Source organism: Myzus persicae, unplaced genomic scaffold (genome assembly GCF_001856785.1).
Source record: "Myzus persicae strain clone G006 unplaced genomic scaffold, MPER_G0061.0, whole genome shotgun sequence".
Lineage (NCBI taxonomy): Eukaryota > Metazoa > Arthropoda > Insecta > Hemiptera > Aphididae > Myzus > Myzus persicae.
Genome location: NW_019104136.1, coordinates 32,431 through 45,486, shown reverse-complemented (window position 1 = coordinate 45,486; position 13,056 = coordinate 32,431). Strand labels below are relative to the sequence as shown.

At 28.9% G+C, this 13,056-nt stretch overlaps 1 protein-coding gene across 1 annotated transcript; it reads left to right on the top strand.

Moving 5' to 3' along the window:
* Window positions 1-3,436: 3,436 nt before the first annotated feature.
* LOC111039134 lies at window positions 3,437-7,746 on the top strand (the record flags this gene model as incomplete). The annotated part of the gene is made up of 3 exons (XM_022322464.1): window positions 3,437-3,549; window positions 6,483-6,681; window positions 7,380-7,746. Coding segments are annotated over exons 1-3 (660 nt in total), but the record flags the coding sequence as incomplete, so codon positions are not given.
* Window positions 7,747-13,056: the final 5,310 nt, after the last annotated feature.

The window sequence follows — 13,056 nt, the reverse complement described above, 5'->3', positions numbered from 1 at the left end:
GTTTTTTTATATTTGTTTTATGTTCAAATGTGAACAAAATTACATAACTTATTTTAATCTGAATGCATTTAATCTGAATTTGTCTAAAAAAAAATGAACAAAAATAAAATGCTACACTTTATCAGCGTATCTCAGTTCTACAGAGATGGCACATGGTTTCACGTTTATATAATATATATTATATGTATGTATACAGGTAGGCATGCATTACGAACATAATATTGTTCCCTCGAAGCATATATTATGTTGGAAAAATAGGGATTCTTTTGTACACAATACACACCCATAAATACAGACACAAACCATTTTGCATCTGCATCGAGATCAACGTTTATTTTGTATAATGTATCTCATAAATATATAATCACCCCCCGAAATTATCAACAGATATTATTGAATACAGTATGACGTCGATTTCAAATATACATTTTGTTCCGTCATTGACACCATAGGTGGTCGACTAAGAGACGCCAAAAACATGTGTTTATATTACTTATATATATATATATTATATAGTATAATATACTATACATACATATATATTAAAAATAGCCAAATGGGTGTTATATAAGATATTATATTCCATATATGAAAATGTTACATGTTTGTATCTACTGCGAGGGTTAGCAAGCTGTCCATGCGATAAAATATCTGTAACTACAATTATAGGACATAGGACAATACACATTGTTAATCTTGTGAACTTCCTTTCTGTTAAGTAATATTTAGCAAACACAATTTTTGCAGGTGTTCATGTCTTATAACGGCTGCAAGTAGAATCGAACCGATATTGTATAATATTATTCATGTATGTGTTCGGTACTCGTGTTATTTTCTGAATAACTTTAATTGAAAAAGATACTTATTTTCGTCTACGTATTTTTTTATTTTCTAACTAGGAGTATATAAAAAAAGTTCTTGTTCACGTGTGAACTGCCGTTTGATATTCTCATTGCCGTGAAATTGTTTCCAGAAATCGCATAATATGTATATAAATAGAGTTTTTAGTAGCTGAAGTCCCTAGACCGACACATTTGGAAAGTACAACTTTTCGTTGAATGTTTCTGTGAAAAATAACATTATTTTTGGTGTTCATCTCGAAATAACCATCCGAAGTACACATTGTAGAAGATCCCCGATATCGTATATATTATGATACATGATACATTCTATGTTGTCGGTATTATATGTTTGATGGGCTCGGATTTATATTATGCACTAATAAACCACGAAATGTTTTCTTAAAATTATAAATGAGTTTATGCACCAAAAACAAAACAATGTACTGTAAGATATGCTTATAAAATCTGTGCTTAAAAAAAAACTTAGATTTTAAATATTTAAAATCAAGTTACATATCTTGTTTAACTATTTATTTAGTGTTGCACATCTAACTATAGTTTTTGATAAAAATTATAGTACTGTCATCTACATATACACTTTTCCGATAATAGGTATGTACTCAATCGGAATTTAAGTCACCAACGACCATAAACTAACGAGTAACAAATAAGATTTGATATACAGTTAAACGTAGGCCTAGCACTACTACACGTAAGGTTGTTCGACGTATAATAAAACACTGTGTCAGCTCAGCACATTTACTTCACTAGACTCTTGTATTAATTACAATGTATAAATATAAAAATTGAAGACTGTCTATCCATAGCCACAATTTAAATTTTCAACATAAGTAGGTACTTTAATATTGGTAGTTCATTTGTTTACGCTGTTCAGTGTTCTAAGTAAACAATTTAAATATGTTTCGTCATTTAACAATGGCAGATTTGGCTTTCAGCTATCATTGCAATTTTATTAGGCGAAAAAGAAATCGATCAAAGAGTCTGACTGAGAAAACAAAAAAGAACAATTTGGGCGACAAATTATTTACTATTCATATCATTTTACAACTTTTTTCAAACTTTTGAATAGCGTCAAATTGTTTTCTTCTTTGTTCGATTTTTTGTTCCACTCTATAGTCTATACACATTGTCGCAGTACGTGCGCTCATAAATTATTGAAATGATGCGTGACGATTGACATTGCTGCACGCATGCAATTATTGTGGCACTACAAGGTTCACATCGAAAACCGCCCCATGACCCAAAAGAGGTCTGTTATGGCAAAGAAAGCAAAAAAAAAAACTATAACGCGACATAATATTACTATCATTATACCAATCAAGGTTGTGTGCGGCTGAGGGTAGGTAGGTTCGTAGCGAGACGTCATTAGTGTCTCTGGCTTCCATTGGTGAATGTTTAACACTCAGACGACACAATACACAATATGCAATGATATTCTATAGCTAATAATTTAGTAATGAAGTAATACAAGACTCTTAGTCAGTAAATTATAGTTGGTGTCTATATAACGTTATAAATTATAAATAGTGTTTAACATTACCTATAAATACATTTTTTTTACAAAACAAGATGTATTTTAAACTTATGGAGTTTGTATATAGAGAACATTCATTAAAGTAACAATGAAATTAAGCTCAAAAGTAACTTCATTACATATTAAAAAAATAGTTATCCTGCCTGCATAATTGTACTAGTTGTCTTTAATTAATACCTAATTGTACGAGATATTTTAAGAAATTTGAATTGTATACAACACCTTTTAAATACCCGAATTGGAATAATATTGTTGTTCTTATAACTATTTTGCAATTCCTAAAATTCTTGAAGCAGTATCTTTATGTATTTACAGATTTATAAGATGTATTCTAGATAAGATATGCGTAAACTAAAAATCAGTATACTATTTTAAGAATAGGTACGTAAATTTACTTTCAGAGTGTTTATTACAATATCCAAGTACCTAGTTGAAGGATTTCTCAATTTAAATTTTTAATTAAATATTATACATAGTACCTAATTTATAAATTAATTAAATACAACTTAATCAATTTTAATTTTAATCAAATGAACAATTAATATGCATTCATTCAGTAGGTAGTTAATTCTTGAAATTTATGAGTATTTATAACCATACATATTTTTTAAACCTACCCTTTGAAATAATACCTATTAATTCAACATAACATACAAGTTATGTATGGATAAAAATAGTTATGGAAAAATAGTTAGTGTGGTTTGGATATTTTCAAATATTGTACGTATTTAAATACCTAGAGGGTAAGTAATATAAATAGATCGTAGGTAATACTATTGATCATACAAAGTACCTACTACCTATTATACATCCTATGTATGGTCGATGGTAATATGATCGTTAAAAGATGACCACCAAATACATTTTTCTGACGTGCGGAGTGCTCAAGAGGCCAAACACATTCATCGACCGACCGGTAGGTGCGCACCTGGTGGCCCCTCCTTATACATATTATATTCAACCACTTTGTCACCACCGAGCCCATAAGAGGGAACGAGAAGAATTTCGACATTCATAGTTCCAACTGTTCCGAGTTCTGACCATCAGTGTGTATCACCATGGCTTCGATGATAATCTTGATTTCGGTCACCTTAATCGTCGCTTTCACCGGAGAAGCATTCAACGTTGATTTCGATACGGAATGGAATGACGGTGAGTATCTACAATATTTTTTAATTTCGTTTTTGTTTTGCTTATATTAATATATGAAAGAAACAATTTTTTACATTATAAAATATTTTTATTTATTCATTGGATTTCTTCAAATTGTGTATTTGTATTATGTTTTAAAATAGTAATGAATATTATTAATACTATAAAGTTATTTTTCTTAAAAATAGTTACCATCTGTGCTGGTACGTTGAATAAATATAAATGAAAAAAACAAATCACTGAAACCTAAGTACTTTAAAAAATGCGCCACGTTGATAATGAATATCTGACAATTTTAACCGACTATTTTAGATGTAATTGGAGTTATAAAAATTTATTTGAACATGAAAATATATTTTATTCTAATGTCCTATTTTGTCTTAATACAATATCAAAACTATTTGAAACAAAAAATAATTACTATTCAAATAATAAGTCATGTTTAAAAAATGTATTATAATAATAGATTATTTTACAAACTTTAAATGTACTTTAAATGAAGTTGAAATTTTCCTTTGAGCATTAAGTGATCCTTATTTATGATTTTAACAGTACTTTTTACTGTTTCGAATAAACGTCAATAAAAAATATACATCCATAGTTTATCATACTTGTGGAAATATTACTATATTACTTATAAATTTAACTGAATTCATTCTTAAGACAAAAAAATTATTTTATTTTCTTATAAGTTTTTATATGTGTATTGGGAAAAGTTGTCAAATAAAATATTACAGTGCATAATTGTGAAAATCCTTAGGAATTGTTTTTTAATTTAGTAAGCGAGAACTTATCTTAATACATTATTATTTATTTTGAAAATTGTAATAGTACAAATATTGTTTTTTGTTACTTAAATATTTTTATTTGATTACGAGGACTGAACGAGCATGTCTTTTATAGTAAGTTATATTTTGATATTTGTTACTGTTTAATTAGTTCAATATTAATATTAAAATTGTTAAAATTGAATATTTACTACTTATTATATCACTAAGAAATTGTCAATTTGTATTTATTCGTATAAAGTATGAATTATTTATAACTATCAGGCACTAAGACCCCGGTCGGGATTTAGGAATGTAGTTAGCTTATTATTAACTACCATCCTTAGTAGTGGCTGTTACCGGTTATTTGGCTGTATTTCAGCTACTTGTATTTAAAATATAAATACTATAATGCAATAAATATTGCCACAAATGTAATCACCTGAGTATGTCACTTTCAATATTCAAAAGACGAACAGCTGGATGTTGACTTTACGTCATCAAATATTATAATCTGTTTTTAATCAATTTAATTTCTAAAAATTATCGTCCCACCAAGAGTTCACAGTCAAAACTAAACACATAATCGACGCATATTGTAAATCAGAAGTTTCAAAAATTTATTTAAAAAACGAACAAATAGGAGGTCATAAGTAGGTATTCTTACGGATTGGTGATGATACTACCAATTGATAAATTACCAAAATCAAGAAACAATAATTATTATATTACTGTGCCGTTATGAAGTCTTAAACTAATTTTTGTTGTTACAGCTTATTCTACATAACCGTATACTTTTACATTAAAATAGTGGAAAAATACTCAGAACTGAAACATTGAAGTCGCTTTTATAGTTGCCGACGTAATAGGAGATGGAGATGATGTTATAACTTATAATCGATTTCCAGTGTATTTAATGAAATGCTTATACTGACTGTTACAACACAGGATGGCTTTTTCAAAGTTAAATTAAATAACTATCTTACACTTATATTATGCAATAATATTAAATAACTAATAAATAGAGAACGGCAGTTGGTGCATTTGCATGTTTTTTTGCCCATATTAGATTTATTGCTAAGTAAAATCTAATTAAAAATATTGATAGCTTATGATCCATATTTTGCATATACAATGAATTTATAGTTTTAAGAGTATCTATATATTCCTCAATTTAACCATGTTTTAACATATTTGATAAATGATGATGTTCGTAATATAATTTGAACATTTGTCAAAAAAAAAAAAAATACTTAATATATAATGTATATTTTTAATTTGAGTTTTCACTAAATTGGTATTATATTGCATCGTGTTTTTAAAACCCTCAATCAACCAACTTATAATTTTCAATTTTTATTAATACAAATATTGTACAAATTAAAAAATTAAAAAATATTTGCAATTTTGTAAATTTTGGGTAAAAAAAAATTGAATTTTAATTCTTATTTTTGGGAGTATTGGTACACATGATACATAATAAAATTAATAATAACACACTGATTTTAAAAATTATTGTCTAGTAATTTCACCAAATTTATATTTCTCAATAATAGAATTGATCGTTCATTTGTTGTTAAATATGCTCTATTTGAAATATCTTTATCTTGTCTGACACTATTTATTGCAATATACTCGATAGTCTGTGTTTCGATTATTGCTTTTAAAAGACAAAAATATTGGGATTTTAAATTAATCAATTAAATTTGATATGAAAATATATTTTAACCATCAATCACTTTAACCAGTAATCAATTGATCAATAAATAAGTTTTTAACTTTCAAACATTTTAATGTGTAGGTTGTGTGTGTTGATGTTGATGGGATTAGATTAAACAACAATATTTTCATATCTAAGGGTAGCCGGTAGGGAAATATGAAAACAAGCTCAATCGGTACTCTAACCGTAAAATATAAATGGCGCAATTGACCCTAAAATACAAATATTGTTTAACCGGGGACATGCGTGGATTTAACATTTTTCCATTATTAAAACATAGGGTTTTGCTACAGGTAAAAAGTACCTAAAAAGGATAAAACAACATCCACGTTGTTTTTAGAATATTATGTTATGAACCTATTTTCTAAATGTCTAGACATATTTTCTGTAATTTAAACTTGTTCTTTTTTATTTGTATTTATTTATCCTCACCGTCATTATTTCAGATCACATAAACAAATTGTCATTAACACTGTACCGCAGTAAATTCCAGACCATGATCGTTCCTGAATACAATGGCCTAGACATGTGGACGATGTTGCAGTTACGGCCTAGACTTGATCCAGTTGACCCTCCGCAAACTTTATCGCCGACCGAGACCGACACCGCCAAGCCCCTTACCGGCCAGCATGGTGCAGGTCTGAGGTAAATACATCATTTTTTATACACAATATTAGGGAATCGAAATTAGCAATTTCTCCCACAGTCACTGCCCACTTTAAATTAAAGACATTTTTGTATTGCACATTCTGCAGATTCGGGAGGCTGCACGTCCACATTAAGCTTTGGTGTCATTCGATACACAATAAATTTAGCTTTCTACTGGAATTTCCATCGCATAATGATTGTTAAAAAAAGCGTTGAATTCAAAAATTAAATACGATAGGTTTTCAAACATATCGATGATTTTATCAGGAAAACTAAAAATTTGTTTAGGTTTTGATTAGAATCATATTGATTTTACTTTTTGTATGCAACTAGTTTTTAACAGTGTTACTATTTGCAAAAGTATAAATTACTTTATAATTAAATAAACAAAATAATAATGGTTAGAAAGAGTTATAATATAAATGATGACGATCAGCTGCGGGAAAAAAATATGTAGATAAGCGTCGAAGTGGGCATTTGAAGATTAATAGAATATTAGGAAAAATGATGCAAGAGTTAAGTAAATAATAATATGTATACAGTCGATGCGAAACTGATAAATCGTCTAGGTTGCATTGCTGGGTTAAATCTCTACACATAGTCTGACGAGGTGTGGTCATATTGAAAAACATTAAAAGCTTACCTGTTTCCAGTAATTTTGTGAATAAATATATTTCATTTGTTTACATGTAAAGGAATCGACGACAAGCCATTGATAAAATAAAAGGTGGAGATGGTGGATCCAGTTCAATCTTGTCGCTCACTAGTTCTGGTTCACCGTCAATAGTAAACGGTGAGGACTCAAACCCCATGAGTGTAAAAAATTTTATACTCGGACGGATGAAACTTGTGAAAATGAATCAGATCCAGAAATCTAAGTTCAGAAACAGACGTCGACGCTCGGCATCAGATAAAGAAATATCATCAGAGAAGAATATCACATCAACAGCAGACCCGATGATCGATAGTAATGGTCATAATATGAGTGCTGTGAAATGCTTATTATCTCTGTCGTTCCCTGTATCCCTCCCAACAGATTGTATACAATTTTATTTTAGATCTTTATTTAAAGCAAAATCATAGTATTAATAAAATAAAAAAATTATTATTATTAAAATCATATTATTCTCATAAACATCGTTGTTCTTTTTACACCTGGTTTTTACACTATGGTTGTAGTATGAATGTAAAAATGTCTTGTTTTGACATTTTATAAATGTTGAAATTGATGCTTGAGTATGTAAGTGCAAAATTTAATGGTATGGTATGCGATAGTACTGCATCCGAACGAAAGCTATGGTCGGCATTTGGATAAATAATATGTGAACAATATTATTTTTATAACTATCTGATGGAAAACAAGAAATGATTGTCCTATGATGCACCTCATCTTACAAAATGTGTAACTTTCCTAAAATACACGATAGAAAAAAAATTATTTATGAAATTATAAAATCCAGCTTCTTTTAATGTAAAAATATAACATTATATTACTTTATGTTCACATGAATTGATTCAGAGAGTAATTCGTCGGTAATAAGCTACCTACTTAATTTTTAATTGAATAAAGAGAATTTTCAAAAAAATATATTTTATATACGCCTAAATCACTTAAAATTAAAATATCATGAAAAACAACGAAAGAACACAGATAATGTTTTTACTTAAAAGGTTTGATATAGGGTCAATTTCCTTTCATAAATTGGTGCATTGAAAGTATTGAAACAATGTAGTGGTTCAAATTGTCGAGCTATAATAACTTATTGTTAAAACCTCAATACAAAAAAGTTGAGGTTCCACGGTGAAAGTGCACATAAAAAACGGATAAAAAAGTTTAGGATACGCTGCTCTGTGTACATTAAATAAAAGTATGGTGGTTACGTGCTGGAAATACATTCACTTCTCCCATAGGTAGAAGGAGTGAAGAGTGTGATGCGATGCAGTCATCGATCGACGGAGATCTGCTGCCCGAGGGTTAGATTACTGCGATGCTCAATGATTTTCCCTCTATAACAATAACAACGTAGTATATTATTTTTATCTACCCCCGTCATCTCGAGTCGCCATGTCCCGCCAGTATGGCGCCATATAAACCCCTTTGATCGTCTATACATTCGTGTTCATTAAATCACGGGCAGTTCAAAAAAACTAACATAATATACGAAAAAACCATATAATATTATAAAAAGTCACGAATGGTAGTGTTCAGGAGAGACGGAGAGGTCACATGTACTCAAGGTTTCAAGTACTCAGATGTATACAACAGTGAATAGCAGGTTATCGTACATCAAATGTAAAATCAATTACAAAAAACATTCCGATTGGTATAAATTATTTTTAATCTCCTCAATTCGAAAAAAATACATATTTGAATTTAACAATAGGTATATTATGGTACCTACTTCTCTGTTTTCGCCCTTCCACTGAGTCAAATGTAAAATTTAGCACTTCGCTTTCGGATAAGAGTCTCTTGGTATTAATTTTTTTCTATATTATATTATGACAAAACTTTCAAATAACTATTATTTAAAATAATTAAATAGTAGTATATAATATAGTTTTCGATGCTACACTAGAACTTCGAAAATACGATAATATATTAGAGTGATTTGTCGACACACACACACTCACACGCACGCTTTGCTTAGGTTGATGTACCCAAAATATGCATATTATACTCACATAAACTCCAAAATCAATGAATACTCACACAAATATTGAATAAAAAATAAGGTGTATGACATACACACACGCGCACGCTCGTAAGTCATAGATGAACCACGAGCTGGTCGTCACTCGGGCATGTACGCCGATCGCTTCCGGCGTACACTATTTAAGTGTGACACACACAATTATTAAAAATATAAAACTTTATTAATGTTGTGTCCAACTATCTCACAGTAACCGCATCAAGCGATAGACAACTTAAAGCCACAATAAGTCCGGATTTGTGCGGTTCTAATGTATAATATATATGTAAAACTGAATATATACATGTACACATATACTATGTTTAGTATATATAATTTATTTTTTATTTCAATCGTAACTAGCAATCAGATTTTTAACTTAAATGAAGTATAAACAAAATTATAAGTTCATCATAATATTATTTTACCTATTACTTTTGGTCTGAAATCCCGGACAATGATATTTAACGATTTACTAATGCAACTGAATCATATTATTGCCATTCAAACTCCGCATAAAAATTGAAAGGATGATTTATCAAATTAAATCAACATAACATAATCAAAAATAAAATATTCAAATTTGTTTAAGAAAAATTATTTTTATATTAAAAGCGCATTTGACACATCGCCAACAGCCGGTTTTCACTACCCGACGTCTCACATAAAAAACTATTTCCAAAAACGTCGAAACATATGAAGCACTTAATCTAACCCGAGAATTTCACAAGTTTATCTCACATATTTTTATGATACTCAATATTATTCACGGTTTTATTCGAACAAATTGGGAAAAGAGACTACCTATTAGCACTCAACAGTCAATAATACCGATCATATAAATTTCAAAACAAATAAAATGACTGAATTAAATAAATGTATTTTTGTATTAGGTACCTATACGATCGATTTTTCTTGTCAAATTTTTATTCAATTTATGCTTTCGGGAAATGCTCCGAACTTTTTGTGAGAAACATTTTTTTGACAGTCAAAAAGTCGGTTTATATGATGACTATTAAATTTTGTAATTGTCGGTTCGTATGTGTATACGATCAAATCTAAAATCTAAAATATTAGGATGTGTGTAGGTATAGGTACCTACCAAAAATAAGCGCGATTATAAATTGCGCCTACACTGTTAACAAGTAGTAAGTACTTAGTATAGAAAATTGCGACCAGCATTTTTCTGTTTTTTAAATTGATATAGTTTATTTGAGTATATAGTATCTTATTAAATTCAAAGTATAAAACGAGCCTTACATGTGTAATACTTTTATACTTAAAAACAAGAAATCAAGAAAAAAAATTAAATGGGTAGAAAAAATGGTTCACCAAGACAATACTATGATGATAACTGAATATGTAAAAATGATGTCTCATTACCAAATACAATTATTTATAATATTTGTATTATTTACTCCATACTCTATAGAAATTAACCTGACAGACATTATTTAACAGCTTAATATGCTCTACATAACGAATTTTTATTAAGAAAAATATTGTTTTGTTATATAATATATATATAACCATGTATTATACATTTATATAATTGCAAATATAATTCAATTTCATTAATCCAATGTTTTTTGTTGTTTGTATTTATTTACTATCCCACAATATGATGCAACAAGAATCAATGATCCATTAATGTTTCAGTTAACAAAAAAAATTATTTGAACTCAGTTTTTAATATGAATCATTAGATAACTAGTTAGGTCTTGACTTCAATTTTTCTTTATGGACAAATATTTAATTTCGTTATCGATATGATAAATACTTTCATAAATATTTGTATCCAATTACCAAATTATTTAACATTAAAACAGTAAATAACTTGGTATTAGAGTATAATATTACGCACCAAGTATGTTTGGGCATTTTTAAGAGGCAGCCGCACCCAAATGTATTGTCTCTGTTTTACAATTGCGTAACATACCTAAATTACTTGATAATAAATAATAATAATCCGTTAGTTCTTGACGCATGCTCAATTAAATACGTATTCGCTGTACAATAAATGTCGGCAGTACTCATTTTTATAATCTGTAATCTAAAGAAAACAATATGTATAATGAATTGTACATAACATTCTGTTATATTATAATCACCCGATTTTATTCTATTAGTGATTAATACAAATAAGAAAATGATTGACTAGTATGGTGGAATAATCTGGTTAGTTATTATGTCCATGTAATGACGGCCATTGATAATTTTATCAAAAGTATACTGTGATAGGTATAATATACGAAATTATATAAATAATTATAATACATTAAGTATGCTACGGAGACTTTAACGTTTGCATATTTATCAAGTTATTATAATATAAAGCATTAGTGCATGACGAAAAATTATCATTCACGTTGAATAAGTTATTCTATGATGATGATGACGATTTATTATATAGAAAAATCGTACTTATCAAATGTGACTATAGGTAATGACTATAATAAGACTTTAATATATGCAATTAATTATAGTCTTCCTCAAAAAATTGGAAATGAAATCATTCTTTTTTATTAGAAACCCTAAATATTCACTCTTAATTACGGGTACCTAAGTGCAGTAAGGTCTATCTTGATAATTTGTCACCGAATGACGATAAGCTATAGAATGGGTGGACTTGTATAATATAATACCTAAGATGTTTAGATATGTATCTAAAATGTGTGTGAGAATGTATTGTAATTAAAAGTAACATAATATAGGGACATGATAAATCACACCAAGCCCGCTCACCTTTTTTTTCATCAACACTATGCAGTTATTTGAAATCTGATTTTTAAGTGCCTTTTTAAGTATTACGTATATTCTAAACGGACACAATTTGTATAATTTTTTGATTTTTTCATAGGTACAAATTACTATTATTATTAGGAGTACCCCGTGGAGATACAAAATTCTGTTTTTCAAACACGAACCCACCTTCCTACTGTAATTATTTAGTGAATGATTTTTCTAAAAATGTCAACGTATCAATACAACGATATTTGAACTTATTTTTCTTTAGTAATTTAACCTTGTATACCTACTATAAGGATAACATACGTCCAGGTACTCTGAGTAAAATAATTACTAAATCTACTATTGCATCAATCGTATATTTTTGTAAAACCATTTTTAAGAACACCATTCTCATTAGGTACAAACGTTTAAAATAGGTAACTGAGAAACTACTCGTTCAAATTTTGAACATAGCTTAATAAGTACATTTAAAAAAGTTATCTAATTTGAGGGCTCGTGTCTTCGCCACAGACGACTGTTATATATTATATGGCTGGTCAAGGTATAGGTTTAGTTACTACAGGTGTATTATTGTGACCCATCCTAAGGCACTTAGCCGGTCGATTAGGTATTTATCTTTCGTAGTGTTTGAGACCGTTGGTGTTACCGTGTAGGTAGGTAAAGTATACTTACTACGTCCGTGTGCCACCTGAGTACCTCACTGATTATTATATCTGTATAAAACTATACATTTTATAGACACACGAAAAATATTTTTGTGCCACGAACCTTCGATGTTTAAATACATGGCACACTGATAATTTGAGTTAGAGACTACTGCTGTACAAACTAGACAACTCGGGATTTTTCAATTTTTGTATTCCCCTCAAGGTTAGGTAAGGTTAAATTCGAATTAGTTATATCAATATATCTTAAAGCGATTATTTTTATC